This window comes from Pelodiscus sinensis, chromosome 27 (genome assembly GCF_052426305.1).
Source record: "Pelodiscus sinensis isolate ZL-2025 chromosome 27, ASM5242630v1, whole genome shotgun sequence".
Lineage (NCBI taxonomy): Eukaryota > Metazoa > Chordata > Testudines > Trionychidae > Pelodiscus > Pelodiscus sinensis.
In genome coordinates this window covers 14,101,593-14,125,381 of record NC_143078.1, presented here as the reverse complement: position 1 = coordinate 14,125,381, position 23,789 = coordinate 14,101,593, and the positions used below count along the sequence as shown (strand labels likewise).

Here is a 23,789-nt window from a genome sequence, read left to right as displayed (position 1 = left end):
ACATTCCTATACTAATGGAGCCATTGATCCTGCCGCAAAAAGATCACTTTTAGATCCACAACAGCCCATGCAACAACTAAGCTGCATATGTGGGTTAAGGCTGGATTCATTCCAGTGTACAGACTACACCAGCACCAACATCATTAATAAGCTATGCAACAAGAAAGGAGAATTAAATGGCTCTCATTTCCAGGGGAATGCAGCAAAACTCAGAAAAGGTTACATTTTTCATAGAAACTCCTGGTGAACTTTCTAGGCAAGTTTTCAAGTTTCTTCCTAAACAAGTCTCAAAAATTCCAATCCCCCAGATGCCAATATCAAGTGGGAAACTGAGCAGAAGGGCCCAGCTCCATTAATTACTATAGACTTTAAGCTTATATTTGTAACGGTTAAGTCTCGAACCCTCACAGCAGCAGAGAAAACCTTCTAAACAGGAAGGGCTACAAAGGTGCCTTCCCACATCTGCAGATAAACCAGGTTAGAACCTTTACTGCTGTTTAGAAGTTCACCATCTTAGACAGGTGCAAGCTTCCAGCGAGTTCTCAGCACGCTTAGTGCAAAGATATCTAGTCTAGCCAGGGCCCTATAGAGGGAAAACTTAGGCTGTGCGCGCACAGAGAAGAAGGGAAGGAGGGTCAGAGTTGCATCATATCTACACTGGCACTAACCCCTACCACCAATGCTTTTCATTGTAGCCGAGAGCAACTTGCTTCAGTACAGTCTATACCAGTGTTTCTCACCCAGTAGTCTGAGTACTCTTAGGGGTACTAGAGAGAAGTCGGGGGGGGGGGGGGTCCGCTCCACTGAAATTTGGAGAAAACTGGATTTTTGTTTCAAGTTTTACAGCGCTTTATTATTTTTGTAGTTTTTACACCCAAAGATTTCATTGCCCGCCTGGCTACGATTAAGTTGTTTAAACAAATGTGCTTCAATGTTAGAAAAAAAATTGTGTGTCTGAAAACTATAGGTATGGAGGGAACTTCTTTTTTTTTTTTAAAGGAGTACTTTATAAAAAAATAGGGGGTTGAGAAACACAGGTCTATACCAGTTTCAATCCAAAGTAAACCGTTCAGACAATTTGATTCTTCTAAACAGCGCAACGACTACAAAATCCCAGTGTAGACAAGACCTTTGCTTTTTCCACTGAAGGAAAACAAACTGCTGCAACTTGGATTTGCGTTTGTTCTTGTTTGGAATAACACAATGGCACTAACAACAACAGACCTCAGTGAAGTTATCACAGAGACCAACTGACTGGATAAAAAGCAATCAGCCTTTTAAAAGGCTTATTCAAATTGGATTTGTACCAAAACACATTTTTCCTTTTGAAAAATAAATATAATATACACTGTTGGCATTTCAAATTCTATTTTAAGGCCTAAAATTATTAAAATCATTTTAATTGAAGAAAAAATATTTTAATAGTACATTTGCTGCCAAGGTTTTCAAGAAAATCAGAGCACTGAACTGGGTGTCACTGACCAAGTTCTACATAGCCAAGAGTTTGTTGAACTGCTAAAACGGCTTGACAAAAGTAAACTTGTCTGCATGGACAGAGTATTTAAATCATTTCTGTTTATTCGGGTAGTTCACTTCAGCTCAGCCAGAGATGAGAAACCAATCAAGAGCTGAAAAAGCAGGGAAAATACCCCCTTTCATCAGTGCTTAATGATCACGAGAGGATGGCATCAACTATTTCTAAAACCTTGCAGGACATGACGATCAGATACAACCAATTCAGTTCATTAACAGAGTACTTCTGTTCAAGACATCAGCATTAAATGCCAAACATTTTGGGAAACTTACTTTTTTCCTATGTAACCAGAATTTTATTGCAACTACCTTAAAGACCATTTTAAAATGTTGGTGCATTTAGTTCAATTCTAATTTCCATCCAAATGCAGCTTGACAAATAGTAAAAATAGCCTATTAAAGAAATGAGTCAATTTTCTAACAAAAATGTAAGTTAAGAATCTGAATAAAAATGAAGCTTTATAATTGCTTAAATAAATGTGTACAGATATTGTAGGTCATCGTTGCTAGCAAAAAAGTAACAAATTTAATGTAAAGGCTCTTTCTGTGGCAAGTCAACACGTTTTAATGGTTATCAACCAACAATAATCAACCTTTGATTAAAAAGTAACTCAAAAGTGCAAGACAAGATTAAAATCAATGATTTAAATTAAAGTTTTGTGGCTGATTAAAATAACGGATTTAAAAATCAATCCACCCTGAATATCAGAGACCTGAATTTAACTTCATCTGAGAGTAAATAGACAAGGCATCATAGGGTTTCAACCATTTTGGTATTTTACACAAGCTCCTATTATATAAGACGCAGAACGGAAACTTAAGTATTGCATTAGTAATTTGTGACTTGTACCACGACATGCTTTGTACAAGTATTCTAGTGCCCCATCACAGGTGACTTGTTCTGCTGCTCCTTGGGCCAGATTTCAGGTTTATCAAGCCAGTTTCCTTGTTTAGCCCCTAAAAGGCCCAAAGAAAGCCTGTCCAAATGCACAGCTGGCTCACCTTGTTTCTTTACTTGTTCCAGAAGCAAGTCCTTCATGGCAGCTTCCTCTGCAAGATCGGATGGGACTTCACCTTCACTGTTCACAGCAGACACATTGGCTCCATGCCTGAGCAAGTATCTACACAAATGAGACCCATACTGATGTATCTGACAGTCACTAGAACGGACATTCACAGATGACTGAATAGCAGAATCAAGTACAGGCAGTCCCCGGGTTACATACAAGATAGGGACTATAGGTTTGTTCTTAAGTTGAATCTGTATGCAAGTCGGAACTGGTACATATTGTAGGGGAAACTCTAGCCAAACATTTCTCCAGAGCTCAGTTTTATTCTCCCACACCTCACTTCCCTCAGTCATTTATTCTCAAGCTGAGGTGTCTGCTGAGAAAAGCCGCTCCGCGTCTCCTTGGTCTGCTGGGGGGGGGGGGGGGCGCGCTAGCTTCGCGTCTCCCTGGTCTGCTGGGGGGAAGCAGCTAGTGCAGGGTTGCCTCACCCAGTTTGTAAGTAGGGATCCGATGTAAGTCTGATCCATGTAACCCGGGGACTGCCTGTATCTGGCTTTCTGGTCCGAGGGAGATCCTAAATGAGACTGCTCCGTAAGCCTCTCAGTTTAGAATTTAGAACCCCTGCTGTTACTCCCAAGTGGCCCATACAAACAACTGATATACTCTTATTTCTATACAGCCTGTAAAAATGGACCAACGTGGTCATACTTGCACTTCTAAAAGAATTTTAAAGTAAACAAATAAGACTGATCTTTAGGGATGTAACCAGCTAACTGGTGAGGTTTACCAGTAACCAGTTAACTGCCAGGCCGGGCGGAAGGGCTGCGGGCTAGTAGTGCTCCAGTTTGGTCGGGTCGACTAGAATTGGCGAGGGCTAGAATGGCCGCCTATCTGCAGAATCCGAGACAAGTGATTAACCCATTAACTGGTTAAACAGGATTTTACATCCCTGCTGATCTTAAGTTCTTCCACTTCCCTTTTTATAAGTGAACCAAAAGTTCATACATGGGCAGGCAATTCAGCCTGCATGTCACTGAAGAATGTGACAGACTAGCAAAGTTCTCAGTTAAATATCTTACTGGCTAGGGTGGGAAAGACAGCAAATTTTTTTTTCTTATTTTCATCCTCTTTCAGAAAAGTTCACTTGCAATCTAGCACTGAAAGCTTCTCCAAAAGAGGAAGCCAAGAGAACCCAACATGAAGACAAGTTTTATGCAATATAGGGAAACTTTTCTATGCTCTGGATTTAGACGTGGAAAAGCAGTAGCCAGGCTGCAACTCTGCACGTTCACTGAGCTTACGATCTCTTTGATGGGTTTTCAGGATTTGCAGAAATTGCACTGATGTTTGATGTCAATTTTATACTTGCCCTCAATCAAAAAATGTTATTCCTCACCTAAGTTACGCCCACAAAAATCAGCTTCCTTAATCCTTTATCATTGAAAATCAGCACTCCCTGCTGGTGACCATCAAGTACAATGGTGCAGAGAGTCTGCATGGGCCATTCCAGGCAAAAGGCCACCCGTCAAAGTACGAAAGCTAGGAGTGACTTCGCTATAGTTAGGATAGAGCTTTGGTTAGGATAGAGCATGGAGCAGAGCCTGAAGAAAAACTTGCTCGTGTCTATTTGCCTTGGGTTTGAGCCAGTCTGCTTTTCAGAAGCACAGCACAATGAAAAGAGAACTACTGCTTAGTTTTGCAATATTTTGGTTCCAATTATTCCACTTCTCCTAGCATTACTTTCCTAAACAGATCCTCACAATAACTCCCTGGGTTAAAACAACAAGTCTGATATCATAACCTCTCCCCACAGTGCAACTAGAGAGTTATTGGGCCCATGGGATAGAATGAATACCATGGCCAACTGCAGAGATTACTTACTGATTCTAAGAAATCCTGCAGGCCAAGTCACTCGACTGATCTTACCTACACCAAATTAAGTTCACTTTCATTCTGAATCGGCATCCACAAAGGGATGAAATTTAAACAAATCCACTTTTAAATTCACACCCCTAGTTCATTTGTATTAACTTTCCTGAGTATCTCCAGATAGCCAAGCCTTCAGTCTTAAAATTTTTTTTAAAAGTCCGTAAGATTTAACATTCTCTTTTTCGCATTCACACTTGTTATTTACAGCCCTTGCAATTTACAGCCCTTGCAATCAAAGTGTAATAAATTCTGGCTAGAAGGGACCATTAGACCATCCAGTTGGACCCTGTATGTGTAACAAGACAATATTTTACCCCGTACCCGTGTTGAGCCCCAACACTTGTGTTGCATTTTAAACGTTACACAAAAACCGACACCACGCTTATTTTAACCGAGTTCAGGAACTTAGTTTTCATCCTCCACCTTGGACAACAAGCCAATGGGGGGGGGGGGAGGCGACAACCTGGATTTGAAGAGAACAGTGCTTGCAAACTGGTGACTCTGCAACCCAAACATTTCCTCTTCCCCTAAGGCAGTGATGGTCAAACTAGTCTAGTGAGCAGACCACAGGTGTAGCCCTCTGCTCAGTGGGCTGCAAGAGTGTCATAGCCAAGACAGTCTCCCAGGATAGGGTCGTTTCGCTAGCTGTGCTTGGGTATGGATTGAACTGTAGCAGCACTCTGATCGGATCCAAAGGGAGCCCAGCTCACTTCACGTGTTTCTGTCTGTGTGTCTGTCAATATTGGTAATGGGGAAAAAACCTTAAGACAGAAACCAGCAGAATCTGGCAACTTTGTGAGTGGGTGACAGTAACCAAAACGTCTCATGGGTCACACACAGAAGCCCAATGGGTTGCAGGTTGCCCACCACTGCCCTAAGGGCTGACATGACTTTTGAGCAGTGACATTTTCAAGAGGACAAATGTGGTTATCCTGCAAAGCCCTAGCTGGAAGTACTGCATGGGTATAAAAAAGCAAGGCTTTACACTGGTGCTGTTTAACCCAATTGTTTAATCCCTTTACACTTGTGCACTGTTTATGACAGTAGGGATTTATACTGGAGTAACAGTATGAAAATAACCATACCAGATGTATGTTTCTGAAATGCACACTACTGGTAGCAGGAAAAAACCCTGTTAACCTCAAAGCCTCTCTGGAAAGTTTAAAACTATGCATGCCTTCTCTTTGGAAGTGGAGAGGCACAGTTGCTCAGCAAGCAGTTGAGCCGATTTGTGCTTTATTAGCATGACCTGAAGAAGAGCTCTGTGTAAATTTGAAAGCTTCTCTCACCCATAGAAGTTGATCCAATAAAAGATATCCCCTCCTCCACCTCTCTGCTCTGACTGACAGGTATGTGCATACTATTCTGTTTTGCTCCGCACACTGCATTAGTGATCAGGCACTGCATTAAGCCTGCGTTTCACAAACTGTGGGTCCCAACCCCCCGGGGGGGAGCGTGTCACAAACAACTTGGGGGGGTCACGGTATCACAAACCCCTGCTTTAAGCACTTCTGATGCAACTATCAAAAGTCGGACTCGGGTCATCTTCCACCCAAACCTCTACAATCAAAAGCAAGGACTAAGTGCAACTTCTCTTCACTCCTTTTCACGATGTGGTTCCAAGGTCCACTGATCTGAGTCACATGCCATCAGCCTTGCAGGTACCAGATCTGAGTAGGAGGGTGTGGAATTTGGTTTTGTAAATGCCCGTGACAGCTTGAAACTCACTCACTCTGCTATGTTCAGATAGCCACAGGATGCCACAGCATGCAGGGGGGTCCAGCCCTCGTTATCTTGCTGGTTTACATTGGCTCCATTTTCTACCAGGAACTTCACCATGTCCAGGTTCTCGTCTATACAGGCCTACAGGGGAGGAAGCAAGTAGTGTTAAATTTAGTAAACAACTTCCTTTTTCGGTTTATTAGCTGTAAGTGATATCTGGGCTTCCCACCCACATTATGCCTGCTCACTGATGTCTGACAGTTGCGCCTCTGATCTCTCTAGGCTGTTTGCCTAGTTCCCTCCCTCCTTCCCCCATACACACCCTGCCTCCGGGGAAAGGAAGATGGCTGTAAAGTGATATGTTTGTATTCATCCAAGGTACGGTATTAGATTCCCTTAAGCAAGGCAAGTTGTATATGTATTTTGATCACGCTGTTCCAGAAAAGTTTGAATAGCATAAATGTCAGTATACTCCAAGAAATAACTATAGCACTAGATGTGCAGCCAAAATAGGAATTCAGGGAAATTAATAGTCAAACATACAGGAAAAATCAAAACTTCTGCACACTGAATATTTGCCCCTTTGTACAGATGACACCTTAGCGAAAATGGAATTTTCCTGAGAAGTGACACAAAAACAGAACATTTTTGTTTCCTAGGTCCCTATGAGGCCACCATGGCATGTTTGTTGTGCTACAACCTGAAAAAAGCCACTTCATCACCAAAATAACCAGTCGGGAAACAAAGGACACGTTTTTCGGAATACTACAGGGTTTGCTTCATAAGCATATTTATTCCACAGACATCTAAAACAGAAAGCCTGCATTCGGTAACTGATTTACAGCAGACTGGGGGGAGGGGGGTTCAGTTATTAAACAGGACCTCTTACCCCTCATGTACATCCAGGGATATTTATGGACTTTTACCAGTATATTTGCTCTTTCAGCAAAGGACCAATTTTGAAACTTCAAACAATCTGTACTTGTTACGGGCACATTCAACTGATGCCGAGCTAACTTGTTAGGAAGGCAGGTCTTCAAAAAAGTGACAAAATTATTAAATGTTCCCATCTCATGGCTTACATATCATTACTGTCTCTAGCCAGCAGGGAAGCTTTTTCTTTAAAAAAAAATCCTGCCATCTGATGGTTTGCACCTGAATGGAGACTTGATTCTGGACTGCTGGGTCGAATTTTTGCTTTGTAGCATTTTTTATTACAATCCGCTCTCCACCTGTTAGAGCCAGAAGCACGAGATGGAGCTATACAAGGCTATGTCTACACTTCAGCTCTGTCAGCATAATTTGTGTCACTCAGGAGCGAGTTCATTCCCCCCCGCCCCAAGCAACCTAAGTTACACTGACATAAGCACCAACGTGCACAACGCTGTCAGGGGAGAGATTCTCCAAACCAAGTAGCTTGTGCCACTCACGGAGCTGGTTTTATTATACTGACGGTAGAGCTCTCCGCTGCCAGCAAAGGGCGTCTCTCCTAGATGTGCTTCAGCAGCACGGCTGCAACAGCAGCACTGTATGCAGACACACTCTCAGCTGGCTCCTTGGCATTCTCCACGGCCAGCCCATTCACTCCCACCAAGAGCATCAAAATGAGACTGGGAAGCAGAAGGGGCAAGTAGCAACAGCCTAATCTATATATGGAAACGCTCAGAGGCAAGAACTGCCTATGCCCAAAGGTCACTGCATTTGGTCCTATTACAAGATTTGACATCTACTAGTTATGAGCGGAAAAAGCCTCCTAGATAATTCTTAGCAAACCCACTAGCATTGTTTAAACTTAGAGCACAAGGTAGCAAGAGAACAAGTGCAGCCCCTACACAGCTTTAAAATTCTGCCCCTGCATTTAACCCAGAAACACCAAGAAACAGGAGATATGTTCCTAAATGCATCTCTCTATCGTATCAAAGTATATCCCGGCCTTTCCTACTCCTGACAGACACTGAAATACCAGAGTATTCAATTTTAACTCACGTATATTCTCTTTTTTAAACCACAAGTTACTCCTGGGTTATGTTAGGTCACAAGCAGTCACCCAAAGGAGATTTGTTTTCAGATCTCTTCCCCAAAAGGACATACTCCAGACAACCCTCTTACAGTACACTTTTCAAGTACAAGTAATATTCTGCAGGTCTCCAACTCAGTAATTTTTGTGCACTGGGCAGAAGAAAAAAGTTACACAAGAGCAGAACATGCATCTGACGAAGTGGGTCTTTGCCCACGAAAGCTTATGCTCCTACACTTCCGTTAGTCTATAAGGTGCCACAGGACTCATCGCAACTACTAGGGCTGAGAGTCAACTTGTATCAGCAGCTCCCTGGGATTCTCTCTGGTCCTGGCAGGGGACCAGACAGCCCTCCCAGTTCTTCCCAACAAAAAATTGCTAAGTCTATAAAAATCAAACGTTAGCTCTTCCCACCCCCAGTAACAGGTACAGAGCCTACTGCAAGGGACATTATTTGATTGTGTTATTTGGCAATCGCTGATGCTAAGGGAATCACTTAGAAAGCACAAGTCTGCTTTGAGCGAATGGAAAGACAAGAACATGGGGGCACACAAACAAGGCCTGCTAGATCAGCAACCAGGGAAAATCTCACCTCTATTTGAAATACTATCCCTAGGAACACACTGCAAGCTGTCGGTCCCTCTTCAGGAGCAGGCAGCGCACACGGGGGTCTGTCTCAACAGTTCAGAGTAACGTACAAAGCCAGGCTCTCCTTGGATTCCACTTCTAGGAGGAGAAAGCAAGGGAGGCCGAGGCAGAAAGAGGACCACACGCACTTGGGCCGCAATAATCTGCTCAACAGGACCGATTGAGGATTTAGTTTAGGGAAGCGGTTACAAGAAAATCTGATGAAATTCTCATTAAGTGCCCAGCTGCACTGCTCATTGATGCTAGTGATGGCAGAGAAGGTCCTCACAAAGACTATTAGACTAAACTCATTGAGGCAGAGCCTGTATGTGTTCGTAAAGCACCTACCACAATGAGACTCTGCCCATGACTAGGCTTCCTAGACACTACTCAGCTTCCCCTTACCCCGTACTAGGGATGTAAAATCCCAGTTGATCAATTAGCCAGAAGCAGCCCCTGCTCTCCCACACACAGCTGCAGCGGAGCTGGGGCCAGAATCACCCTCTAACCCTGGCCAGAGCCGGCCACACCACAGGTGGGGGGGGAGGGCGTTGCCCCAAGGTTAACTGGTTAAGCCTAGCATTTAACTGACATCCTTAACTGCCTGCATAGTTTGCTTGTGTGATACAAGTTAGTTTCACCAAGTTAACACCATAGTGCACCTGTACTTGAGTCAATTCAGTTACACCCAGGGTGATCTTGGCCCATGGCATTTTCCATTTGTGTATTTGTTCAATTGGACTAAGGACAGTATAGATGTCACATTACCCAGTGTCTTGTGATCACAGAACAGCTCCAATGTCCACCTGCAAGGATTTGGGAGCAAAGCTGCCAAGGAGCAGTTGCCCAGTCACTGGGCTATAAAATCACAGACCACTTCTGGCTTCATGGGCCAGCTTAGCAGCGCTTGTTTAAGAGTAAAACACCTCCCAGAATGAGCAGCTTTGTTTGGGTGTGCAGGATGGGGAAGGGTGAACAGGGTAATCGGGTTGGCTTTCACAGCACGCTGACCTTTACTATAAATAAACTGGCCTGTGGCAGACCCCTGTCCTGCATCAGCACCCTGCCACGATTCGTACAGCTCTCAAAAGTAAAGGCAATAAAGTTGCGAAGTAAGATCCAAGGGCAGAAAGCTTCACCCATTTCTAGCAACAGAAAACAATACTGTGTGTTGGGGCTCTGTTTTACATGTGTAGAGTGTAAACTAATGTCAGACGCGTACCAGCTTCTGACTGAGAATTACAGCTGGTATAGCAGAGAAGTTGCAAAGGAGCATTTAGAAAAATAAGAGATTCGGGCCCTCATTTTATCCTGATTATTGCAATGTTCTCCCCTCTAGCCTCCCAAAGATATGTTGCCCCCTTCAGTCCATACAAAATGCTGCCAATAAGCATCCATTAAACTTAGACAAGAAACTCCCGCTTAAAAAAAAAATCCTTGCATTGGCTTCCCAGCCAATATAGCCTCAATTCAATTTTGTGATTGCCTTCCGAGTGTTACATAACTCCGCCCCTCCTTGTCAAGCTGATGTTAATATGGTCACCCCCCCTGCCTGTTTCACGCAGCCCACTATCCATGGCAAGAGCTCCCTTCATTCAACTGCACAGATCCCAAGTCCCTCGGAAAGCCTCCCTGGCAGCCTGCCCATAGTGAAGCGATTTGAGTACAACTTGCCTATTTTTACTCCCTTTCAGTAACCTCTGCCTTTGGATTGGGTGCCTCACCGCAGGGACTGCATGTAAGTGTTGGAAAGAGCTACCAGCTGGCACTGCAACACCAGAAGACAGCAATAGTGTGTTCCCAGAGCGCTCCTCTCCTCAGAAGAAATCTACCCCAGCTGAAAGTGGACCAGGCACTTGTACACAAAGCCCCACCCATTCAGTTGCAGGAGATTCTGCATTAGCTGTCAGCCATCAGTAGAAACGGCTGATTTAGCCTTTCCACCCCAGCAAGTGTACCTGGAGCTGACAGGAGGCATCTATAATGGCAATCCAACAGGTGCAACTCAACCACTTGCAGCAAGTTTAGACAGGTTCGAATTGTGCTAAGAACTTAGTTTAACAGTTTAACTCTTCCTCTTGCTCAGAGCAAAGAGTCATAGCAGCTAGAGACTGGTGATGAGAGCCTACCCTATGCTGAAAGGGAATACAAGAGTCTTACCGGGCTCAGGACGCACATTTCTGGATCTTTCACCCTCCAAGCAAGGAACAAAATGAGTTTAGTGTTAAGCATATGCCAAACTACTCAACGGCAACTGAAATTACTCTTTTGCTATGGACACGAAGCCTTGAAAGGTTTCCTCTCAATCAGAACTATGCCAGAAGTTCTGACCTACATGTCAAATTTTGTTTTAACACTGGAGACATCATGAAAGTTGTGTTCATGTTTAGTCTTTGCAAGCAATAAGGTCAACCTAAATATTTATGTTTTAGACAAGAGCAATTGATCCTTAAGCTGAGTTATGCAAGTAAGTCTAGAAACAAAAACAATCCTTGTATTCTTGGAAGACCCTGAGTCTGGCAATTTTGTTCAGGGTAATGCCATGCTGCATTACACAATTTGTTCTCTACCAGTGCTACAACAGTGTAACCCAAATGATTACGGGGGGAAAAAATACAGGTTCTCAGCTTACTTTTATGCATTTGCCTGCGTTTTATAAAGTCAGTTTCCTCTGTCCGGGTGGGTGTCACAGCAAGAATATGAATTGATGAAAACTGAAAAATATGACAAAAAAGTCACAAGAACCAACAGGGGTACTCATACCCAAAGCTCATTTTAAAAATGAAACCTGAGCAAAATTCTTGAAGACTGTCTTTAAAAAAAAAACCCAAACCAAAAAAAAACCTCAACCCCTTTGCTTCAATTGTGAGGGAAAGGTCTCCCACTTCAACTTAGTACTAGAATATGCATAACTGGCTAAGTAATTTATTTGGCATGACTGATTGGGAAGTTAACACAGTGATACGCTGGCAATTTGCAGTTATACAACAGCACTGCCATCCAATGACCTCAGAATGCTTCAAAGCTTTTAATGAGTTGAGACCAACCACCCCACCTAATCTTTGAAGTAGATACATATCACCCCCAATTTTACAGATAGGGAAACCTGAAGCAAAGAGATTTAGTGATTTACCAAAAGTCACACAGGAAGTCTACAGCACAACCAAGAGTTTATTCCTACACCTTAGCCACAAGATGTCTTTGATGTATTATAGAGTGCACCTCAAAGCTATTTAAAGCCAAAACAACGCACTGCACCCTCAATAATCAAGGAACAAGCTGTATGATTTAACTGGAGCTAACAAGCTTGTAACCTAAATTTAGCCACTTTTAAAGATCTACAACTGCAGGGGGGAGGGAGAGTCAGCTGCGTCTGAAGATTTTAAGCTACTAACACCCTAGTCTGTGAGAAAGGGCCAGTGAAACCAGTCACTACTGCGCATAAGTTTAGTTTTGTCACAGCAAGATTTATTAATATTACATTCTCCTTATAGGAGCATAACACCTGCAGAACAAAGCCTTTGATTCAATGATTTCAGGCTAGCTTTCTTCTGCTAAATGCAGAGAAAGGGTAAATCTATTGTGTCAACATACACTGGGAAAGAACCAGCACTCAACAAATAAAGGCAAGCCTAAGGACAGCTGAACAGCATCAGAGTTAAATCCAGGAACACAGAGACAGAAGTTCAGAGAAAACAGAAAGGAGCTCCCAAAATAGCTTTGCAACTGTCACCACTAGCAGTTGTCAGCATGGGAAGGTATGACCTTGCCATCATGTTCCATGATCACAGCTCTCCACTTAGAGGATCGTTTGTCAGAAATGACACCACCAAAAATCCCAATTTCAAGTGTCTTGTATCTCCTTTACAGGGTTACATTTGCCAGTGGTTCTGTAGCTAACCGCAGACAGCAGTGGTAGAGAACGAATGGCAGGGCTTTCCCCACACACTTCCAGTGAAATATCAGTACAGCCAACAGGAACATCACAGTAGGCCAGCGGTCCCCAACCTTTTGGGGATGCCAGGCACCCGGGGGCGGGGCCGCACATGCACCACACGCCCAGAGCACAAGAATGGCTCGGGCGGGCCCTGGTCGGTAGGTGGGCGCACATAAATGCCCAGGCGGGTGCCATGACACCCGCGGGCACCGTGTTGGGAACCACTGCCAGGAATCCACATTTAAAATCCATTTGTTACCCTTTGAAATCCCACATGCCACACGCAAAAAACTCTTGAACAATAACTATATCAAGAGAAATTCACATATAGCATACTAAAAACATGAAGGCATCGCTGGCTGGTGTTGACTGCAGCTTTAATATTAGTTGCACCATTTTCATCAAGAGAAACCGGCCTTCCTACGCGTGGTTGAAGATTTACAGACTGCTGTCACCTTTTCCTGGCCAAAAACATTACAACTCTGGAAGCCCACAGCAGTATCAAGGCTTGGTAACAGAAACATAAAACAATTCCCCTGAAAACACAGTAGCTGTTATAAATCAGGAGACAGTTAATAAATTCAGTGGGGCTGAAAGAAAGGGCATGAAGGTAACAGATAGTGAAAGACTTCATTAACTATCTCTTGGGAGCAGGGGATCTCTTTGTTTTATGTTTGTACGGCGCCTTCCTTGCACAGGCGGATCCTGGCCTGTGACTGAGACTTCTAGACACTATAATACAAGCAAACAAGCAAGCAATATAACATCTTAAGAGAATACAGTGGCACAGTATAGCAAGTAACTGCAAGAGCATTTTTATTGATGCAAGTACAAGACTAGGTTGGGTCCTCCCTGTGGCTATGCTGTTGTCTTCACATGTGTTCTTGGGCAAATCACTTCAACCCTTGTTGCTTACATTTATTTCCTGTTAAAATGAAGATAAATAAGCCATATTCAATTCTGCAAAGTAATTAAATGTTTGCAGAATGCCTTAAAATCCACAGGAGATAGGTGCTACGAATGTTTAAGAGTACAGCTCTGTCGGCATGCTTCCTTTCATCATTAGTTTCTGTATTACTTGCTTATCCCTTGACTTGTTAACACCATCTCCCTGAATAAGTAACAGGTGCTATCGGTATAAAGAAAGCATGGTCAGACTGACACACGGCCCTATTTCTAGTCAAGCCCAAAGTTTGCTAAGCTAGGCCTAGGAAGCAAGGGAATAGCTTCCATCTTCTGTGGATACATATGAATGTCTGCCTGGTACACAGCAATTACCACTGCAGACAGCTACCCCCTCATTAGATTTGCAAGACTATTAGCATTTTGAACACCAATGATCTTTGCCAATTATGCAAAATACTTCTATGGAAACACTGATAGCCAAAGTCCCTATTGTGGCCTGATCTCACAGTGGTGCATCTTCCATACACAGAGCACTACTCGTCCTTCACTCCAGGAACCAACAGATTTACATGCATACAATGATCTCTGCAAGTCTCCAATCAGCCTTCATTCATTCCCAATCACGGAGCAAAATTTGTGTTTTGACAACTTTCACACACCAGAATAAACACCTTGTGGAGTGTCTGTCAAGCTTTGCTCCCATCCTCCTGCCCGTCCCCCACTACCCCACATTCCAACATGATTTTAGTACCCATTATTGAAATAATTGCGAAAGCCATTGCTTTATGCCATCTGAAAGCATCTTGGCATGAGTTCAAGCTCTCTCCAGCTGCAAGAACTAAAAATAAAGCCTGTCTGTCATGGGAAAGCTGACAACTCCAGCTTTCCACTTGTAGAATTTCAACTTTTAGCCCCAACGAGCGGTTCAGTAGGTTAGACACCACAAACGTGCCACTTAGCCTACCAGCTCTTTTTGCCACTCAGCTAGGACTGAATGCAGAAAACCCTGAACTTCTGTAATTTTCAGCCCCCCGGACTAGGGAACTTCAGATTTCCTAACTGTAAGAAGTTCTGCCTCTTGTACAGCATCTGGGATAGAAGATTTAAGGTTTTGTAACTGGCAAACAGGTTCTCTCCCCTTGATTTCTTAGCTCTAGAAGTGAACCTCATCAGCTGCAGAGGGCCATGACTACTGACAGTAGTTCCTGAAGGAGCTTAGGGCTTTGTTCTATGCTTGTCACAGCAGCACTTCAAAACTTTACAGTGTTTTAACATGGCACTGGGGTCAGTGCACGAGTGCTGGGACAGAGCTCTCTGGGCACTGTAGGTAAGCCACCTCTAGCCCAACGCTGGGAGCCTGTGCACACTGGCACTTTACAGCGTTGTAACTAAAGATGTTAAATATAGATTAATGTACTAGTCGAGTAGTCGATGGCATTTCCATCAACTAGTCGATAAGCACTTGTACATTTCAAAGGAGGAATGTGGAAGAGCCTCAGTGGGGAATCTTGTGCATTTCAAAGTTGGAACTCCCTGTGCAGTCCAGGCCAGCAGGAAGTCCTGCTGACTCCAGGCTCCACATGGCATGCCAGCTTTGAAATTTACAAGAGTCGCCAGTGGGAAATCCCACTGATCCCAGGCCCAGTGCAGCATTTTCATGGAACCTGGGGTCAGTTGGGGAGTCCCCAGCTGACCTTGGCTACATGTGGGTGCTTCCGCTTTGAAATGCACAAGAGCCCAGGTGCAGCTCTGCCATGCACTGAGCCCGGGGTCAGCCAGCGCGGCATTTCAAATCAGCAGCATAGCATGGTGTCCAGGGTCAGCGGGGGACTTTTGTACATTTCAAAGCTGACCCGCAGCATGCAGCCCGAAGTCAGCGGGACTTCCCTCCGGGGGGAGGGGGGAGGGACACTCTTGTACATTTCAAAGGAGGAATGCAGAAGTGCCTATCAACTAGTCGAGTAGTTGATGGAAATTCCATCGACTACTTGACTAGTGAATTAACCGTAACTTAACATCCTTAGTGCCCACATGGGCTCTCCAATGCTGGGGTGAAGCCCTGAGCCTCAGGAGCTGGATCCAGGCAAGCCACCCTTTGTTTACAACTTGGAAGGCAAGTTGCCTTCATACTGACACAACCAACCCCAGAGAAAAATGTTCCCTTTGACACTTTAAAAAAAAAAAAACTTGACGGGATTTCTTCCCTGAGCGAAGAGAAGCTGTAGGTTTTCGGGAGATGAGCAAGAAATTTACAAACAGCTTTTAAGTCCAGAATGTGGGCAACACTACATTCAACAGACTAATGAAGGAGGAAAAGAGCAAGCGTAGGAGTCTGCTGTCAGTCCCTGATAAATGGCATTTCCACTTACTGCATTTAGCGAGATATTTTTAAAGAACATTATAGAATTCGCTCAGGCATTTGATGCGGTTTGAGAGGGGCCAATCGTGCTTCTGGTCAGGGCTTGGATGGTGCTGTCCTTATTTATAACAGGATGTTCTCTACTCTATTAGGTCTGCTTAACACTACTCTTGAACAGAAAGAGGCCAGAAGAATTAGATTTGTGCACCACATGCACAGCCAACATTGATAAGTTAAATTTACATAACAAAAATAGCAAAAATGCTTCGAGACCTTAGCATTTAATTTCACGATATTTACTTTGTATATTTTGACAGGTGATGTTAAGTTAAAGCTTTATAATGTTAAAAACAAATTCTCAATATCTGTTGTCATTAAATAGTTACTGTTCAAGCTCACTGTGATCCTCCCATAATTTCCCACAGCTCTGAAAATACAAATGGATGAAAATTAAAAAGTGCCTAAAAAAAAAAAAAGATATGCTCCAAAGTTCCAGAACAATAAAAATCAAATTATGCAACGGCTAAACTTAAGGAAAGGCAGTCGTGTAACTGTATTTTAAAAATAAGTCTTCAAAGTAAAATCTACTTAGTTTGTTCATGAACTCCTCCTAAACGGTAAGAGCTAGGACCAGCCAATTTAGTATACAGCATCCTCTTGTCAGAAGATGAAGCAACACAAAAGGTTGGTTGTGCCAGGACAATGGGATGTGCCTGGAATAGGATTGCTTCTCCTAAAACCACACGAGACAGAATTACCAGGCAGATGAAAGAGGCTGGTTAGGAGTGCACACCCCCACCCCCACACACAACCCCGTCCAAAACCGCCCCAAGTTTGAGCCTCCCACACCCCCAGGTGCCCGTTAGGGAGGGAGGGGGTCTGGAGCACCCCCCCCAATTCATACAGGAACATTGCTGGCTGTTTCCCCTCATTCTGACAGCTTGCTGCATTCCTGTGGCTGTGGAGCAGAAGGGGCAGATGAGCTGTGCACTTTGTTCTCGCTCCCTGACATGGGCAGGAAGGGGGAACAAGCAGCAGCCCTGGCTGCCCTCCCTTCCTACCCACCACCTGCCCCCCCACATACACACTCCCCTGCCCAAAGGGGGTGTGGGCTGAGCTTTAAGCAGTTTCTAGCCTTTCCAATTCCAACATACTGAATATCCTTGACTCATAAGCCAAAGCAAGGTCCTATTGCTGAATCTCAGCTTGAAAGATGGGCAGAACGAAGGTGTAAACTTTCCTCAGTCTTAATGAAGTGTGCCTTTGAAGGCCAATAGTCAGGGGGAAATGGCCTTCTGTGGGCTAAGTAATGCAGAATCAGATTTGCAGTTATGAATTTCAATTTTATCCCCAGTAAAAATGCAGAACTTCATAACTCTAGGAAGACGAGAAACACAACAGAATACCTATCCCAACCCAAGGTCTGATAGACCTTTATCCCTGGAGTTGGAATGGATTGTATACCACTTCCTCAGGCTGGCCTGTCAAACCATTTCTATTTACTAGTTCTGTAGCCTTTCATCTTCCCACTATGGTGCTGTAGCAAGTTTACTCTGCCACCTATAATTTTTTCCTGACTGACAGCAAACATTGCAACAGGGCTGACCACGCACCACAGAGCAGCAAGACAGTCTGAACATTATCTGCAAAGGCAAGAATTAAAAGGATTCTATTCAAGAAGCTTTCCCCCCCCCCCCACAAGCCATAACAGTATCATCCATGATTTATGTGGCACCACAAATATTTACTGTTCTTTACAAAAAGAGACTGCGCTATTACACTCTCAGACACTAGACAAGAAACAGACAATGCACTGGAGGGACAAGAGGTCAGAAAAGAGTGGGGAGGTAACAGAAGAACAAGCTAAGGAGAAATTTGCAAGACAAGCCTGGAAGTAGCAAAAATAAAAGCATAAGATCAGGGGAGATGGAAGTGAACACATTAGGAGAGCAGGAATGGGCAAGGCAAGTGAAGGAAGCAAGAAAAAAGTAGAAAGATTATATCTACATTTGAACCACTAACACTTCAGTGTAGACATTCACTATAGTAACAAAGGCCTTCCCATTGCTTTAGTTAATTTATCTCCCCAAGAAGTTATAGGCGAGTTGAAAGAAGTCCACGGTACATTTTTCAACTTAAAGTATAGAACTGGCCTAAGAATGAGATATATGGTCCAGAATTGTACAGTATGAAGAAAACAAGGATAAGGATTCAAGAGAGAGTGAGGGTTTGCCCAATAGGAAAAATGACTTGACCTGCGACATTCTGACTATATTGGAGGAGGGAAAAAGAAGGTACACCAATTGAAGCTAGGGATGTAAAATTTTGATTAACTGACTAATCAAATAGTCGATGCAATTTGCAGACATGGAGGGCAAACCAGTCATTCAGAAATAAAATAGAAGTGAATACCTAGATTACAGAGGCAAGGATGCAGCCTGTTCCCTGTGAGAAATACCAAATAGGCAAACATGCTTTCTGAACTGAAGTTTCACAAGTAGCCCTAATTAGGGTACATTTGTATTCCAATCTGGAGATGGAAAGAGCAGGCCAGTGTGGTGGGGTCCCCCATAGGCAAGCAACCAACCTTCTAGCTCAGTGCAGATAAGAGATACTATTGGCCATTACTACTATAGGGAAGTCCAGAAGTAGCTTGGGCTAAAAAGAACCAAAGATTATTTTTAAGTCAAAAAACTGTTCTATTTAAACTGGATTTAAAACATTAACACACACTAGAGATGTGAAGGACTACTCGACTATCCGACAAGCAAATGCTTATTGGATAGCTGACAGGACAGTCGACTAGTCGCTTCCTCCCTTGCTGCCTCTATCAGAAAGAGACAGCAAGGGCGAGGGGAAAAGAAGGGGGTACCTGAAAGCGGCAGCACCACATGGAGCCCGGGGTCAGCGGGGAGTCTCCAATTAACCCCAGGCTCCACACAGTGCTTTGGCCGAAGGCTATTGCTACACTTCAAAAGGTGGAAGCACCCTACTGACTAATAGAACAATCGATGCAAAAATGCATCGACTATTTGATTAGTCAACATTTAACATCCTTAACACACACCTAATCAAAATTAAATTTGAAATTGATATTAATGGCAGAATTTGCTAACAAGATTAATTACAACAAAATATTCAAGCAACAGATGTTTGCCGCAAACTTTTAAAGAAAGCCAAACCAATGAAATGGTGGAAGTCACTGGGTATCCATGTGGAATCAGAGTTTGTTGAACTAGGATTCCAAGTGCATAGTGGCTTTTGACAGCAGCTGCTTCCTGGCACAGGGAGAATACTTGCTTAATTTTAGTTTATTCAATTAGTTTAGTTCAATGCTTAGTATCAACTTTGAATGAAATGAGAGTTGAAAAATTGTAAAGTTCACTTTCTGCTTACGAACTATCAATAAAAGCTAGGTATGAAGGAATAAGATCTACCAGTTGAAAACCTTGAAGGGCACAGTGAGAAGAATATACTACTTACATTCACCATTTCTTTGTTTCATAAATCCGTTTTAAACACTAGACATATTTTGATAAAACTTTAAGAATCCAGCACATTTAGGGTAGTTTTATTTACCTAATAAAAATATGCTGGTTTTGTGCATTTTAACTGAATTGCAATTTCTATACAAATAGCATGACAAATGAATCATCTAAGTAAATAAGAAATGCATCATTCAGCATTTTCAAATAAAATAAAATGCAAGAATTAAAACTCTGAAAAACTGTATGGTAATCATATCATACGCTATATGCACAATCAGTTATCCGTCTGATTATTAAGTGCCACCAAATTTAATGTAAAGGCTATATTTGGTTGTGAATCAGCATGTTTTAATGGTCACCACCCAAAAAGAATCAACCTCTCGAGGTAAAAACTAAAATACAAATGTAAAGCTAGATTAAAATCAATTTTTAAAAGTCAAGGTTTCCTGCTTGCTGATTCAAATCAGTGATTTAAAATCAAGCTACTCAAAACAGACAAAGGTGTAATAAAACTAGTAATCTATGGAAGTAAGTAACAGGTGGGCAGAACCTTCACAGATATGATCTGATATATATTTGAAAAAATGTATGTTATGTGCAAACAATATAAAGTTATAACATCCTATGTTTAATTTTAACAGTCAGTCTTGAAAGGTAACTTGCTTTATCTTGAACTTTTGGTTCTAACTTTCTTTTCCTCTCTGGCTCTACTCATTTGATAGTAGATCATGCTGGTTTTTCTACATTTTCTTTTTCAGTTCCATCTTAACATTTTATAGGAAAAATATTTGAGAGCAGAATTTTTCTAGTGAGCAGCAGAACTTCCTGATTATCTAGACTGGCCAGTTTTTCCAGAAAAATCAGCCACTTTTCCAGAAAAACTTGCCAGCTGTCTACACTGGCCGCTTGAATTTCCACAAAAGCACTGACTTCCTACTGTAAGAAGTCAGTGCTTCTTCTTACAGTAGGAAGTCAGTGCTTCTTGCGGAAATACTATTCTGCTCCCATTCAGGCAAAAGTCCCTTTTGCGCAAAAGGGCCAGTGTAGACAACCCAGATTTGTTTTCCACAAAAAAGCCCCGATTGCGAAAATGGCAATCGGGGCTTTTTTGCGGAAAAGCGTCCGTGCCAATCTAGACGCTCTGTTCCGAAAATGCTTTTAACGGAAAACTTTTCCGTTAAAAGCATTTCTGGAAAATCATGCCAATCTAGATGCAGCCCCTGAGTGCTTTGGATGAGAAAGAGACAACACATGCAAGTGAGAACGAACTGCAATCCAGCACCAACCACCACAACACAATTGCAACAAATCATTAAGTATTTGAAATTGTGCCATCTGACCACATTTGTGGGGGGTTTTTTTAGCATTCTCTCAAGAGGTCAGCTCTTCAGTACATATGTCAAAACTCACTGAGAGACACACACACACACACACCCCCTCCCCCAATTATCCACACTTGCAGAACAGAGAGCATACTACCGCAGGAACACTCTGCAAAAGATTAAACGGCTCCTGTAAAGAATTTATCATTCTTTTGATGTGGAAATATTAGGTATCAAAACTCAGATTCACCTGTATAAACCAACCCACAGTCTTGAGCCGTAAGTCAATAGCTGTAGCGCAGCAAAGTACCAACATCTCCATTAAAATGCACTGGTCTACCCAGCAGCACAATTAAGTCTTTTAATACAGTTTCATGTACGAAGCCCCCCCCCTTCCAGTCCAGAGAGATCAACAGCAAGGTATGCTGAATAAAGATCAGAGACTATCTTCTTCAAGAAGGGGTGTAAGCATCTAGTCAAATACCTGACAGGCCAATGCTCATCGGGTAGTCGACAAATCGATCAGTCACTTCCCCATTCCGCCTCTGGCTCAGAGGCAGCACAGGGCGGGCGGGGAGCGGGAGCTGGTTCCCTCCAGCACCATCTCTGTTTGAGGGGAAAGGGAGTGGCAAAGGAAACAGCACGAGCAGGGACTGAAGCAGTCCCCACTCACACCAGTCCAACTGCTGTGCCTCTGCCTTTGTACATTTCAGAGGCAGCACAGCAGGAAACACCGGGCAAGTGGGGAACTGTGAGCAGCTCTTACTAGATTTAAAAGGCAGAGAGGCCACCAGGACAGCGAGCACCCTGCCCCTTATCGACTAATCAAGTAGTTGATGAAAATTCCATTGACTACTTGATTAATCAGCTAATTGAATTTTAACATCCCTGTTGTCAAGTGATCATAAAAACCCAAGTATGGAACTACCAGGGGTTACTCTCAACTTTGTGGAAAACAGGTCTGAGTGCATGCGGATTACATAGTTTACAGACAGAGAAAGTGGGAAGGGAATTCCATACTTAGGGTCAACCAGGGCAAAGGCAAGACTGCCCACCAGTTACGATGGGGCGCTTTCACAGGAGGTGGTGTTCGAGCAGAAACACCTACGAGAAACACTCAGGGAGCACATTTCAAACAACTGCACAAACAGATAAGGGCATTAGGACCAACAGCGCCAGCTTAGTCAAAGAACCCCTGCAGGTGCAATGCGATCACTGACTGCTAGAGAAGCCCAACTGAAGAGGATTGACACTCCCCTGCCTGGTGATCCCAAGGACAGGTGTGGCCATTTGTGAGGTCACCACAGGGTAAGCAAAGCTCAGCCTGCAGATGCTGCACAGTTCAGACCCCTACCCACCTCAGACACGGGAGAGAGGCAACGGAGAGCAGGTTTCGCTATCCCACCCCCAGGGAGTCCACTAAGCACACATGGAGAGAGTGCCGGCCACGCCTCAGAGGCATGGCTGCTGCCTTCCCAGAGATGGCAAGGGAATGCTCAAGCAGCCAGCTGGCAGAATCATTGTAGCATGCTGCCAGGAGAGCATTAGCATTACTTGACCATTCTGGCAATGCTAGAGAAAGAGCAAGCTCAGGAAACAAGGGCAAGGAAGGAAATGCAGAGCATATAGTAACTGCTACCTGCTTGTAGAGCGCCTTCTAGCTAAGCCCCCAAAGCGCTCTGCTAGAACAGATTCTGTGATGCTCAGCCAGGCAAGAGGATCACTTCACTCATCACAGTCACCTCTGCAGGGAAACAGGACAATTATCTAATAGCCCAAGCAACTGTGGAGCTGCAAGCGAAGAGGGAGAAGTAGAGTGCAGCCACCTAAATGGAGATGTGGACACCACAGCTCCTGTTATGAAGACTTACATTGACTGTCAAGATTGGAAATATTCAGGGCTTTGGTTTTACTTTGTATCTGACAGAAGCTTCACGGTGGCACCTAGCACCAGGGACAGACAGTTTGTCCCATCATGAACAAACTCAATTATTCCTAAGCACTGAACAAAGTTTAAAAAAAAATAGTGATATTGACTGAAATTTCCAATCCTGGACACGCGTCGCAGGCACTAGATGCTTGGTTATGTAACTAGTCCACGTAATTGGCTAGGAGGGACTTTGAAGATGTCAAGTGCTAAGTATTACTGCTTTAAACAAGTTAGCCCAGCAGTATAATGTCTGGAATGAAGATGAGCCTAGAGAGCTAATATGCTATGTGTGATTCAGAAACCTCTCAAAAGCTAGCTGAGTGGTAAAGAACAGCAGCAGAGCCTCAACGTGGGAGGCTGAGAGCCCCAGTGCAGCTCCCGCTTCTGCACACAGATGTAGTATGGGGAGTGCTCCTATGCCATACAGGAGCTGGAAAGAGCTAACGTGCAGGGAGAGACTCTGCCAAAATGCTAAAGTCCTTGGATACAAGGACTCCCCCCCCCCCATGGGCTCCTTATTCTTTCAGCTAGAAATGGCAACCACAGGCAACATCTCTAATTGGTGACATCTGTAGAAAGCCCAGAAATCGCTTCAGAAGCAGCACAACAGTGCATTTTGACAGTTCTTCCACATCAAGTACACTGAAGAGGGGTGTTTGTTCCAGGAAAAAACAGTGATACCAGCACAATCCCTAAAATGGATGCAGTTATGCTGGTATACAGATGCTAGGATTTCCTTTCCTGAAGCGAAGTTAGCTATACAAGGATAAGCAGTATTTTAACAATACAACTTGCATCCACAGTGGAGCTTTAATTATACTGGTACAGCTTAAGTAAAGCACCCTGCTTATGTTATGTGTATACTGCCCCAGTAAGTCAACCTAAGTTTCACATAGCTGGGGTAGTGTACTAGAGTCTATGTAGCTTAGGACAACTTAGTGTGGTGCCTACACTGCACTGGTTGACAGGAGATGCACTCTCACCAACCTGCCTTACGCCTCTCGTTCCC

At 43.5% G+C, this 23,789-nt stretch overlaps 1 protein-coding gene across 6 annotated transcripts in view; it reads right to left on the bottom strand.

The window, feature by feature from the left end:
• Window positions 1-23,789, bottom strand: part of PPP1R12B (protein phosphatase 1 regulatory subunit 12B) — a 151,681-nt gene that overhangs the window by 117,219 nt on the left and 10,673 nt on the right. For all 6 annotated transcript variants that reach the window (XM_075910196.2, XM_075910200.2, XM_075910194.2 and 3 more), the window contains exons 2-3: window positions 6,205-6,335; window positions 2,536-2,654 (exon numbers count right to left, since the gene is read on the bottom strand). In XM_075910196.2, coding sequence (XP_075766311.2) covers window positions 2,536-2,654; window positions 6,205-6,335 — 250 coding nt within the window. The remainder of the gene's footprint in view (window positions 1-2,535; window positions 2,655-6,204; window positions 6,336-23,789) is intronic.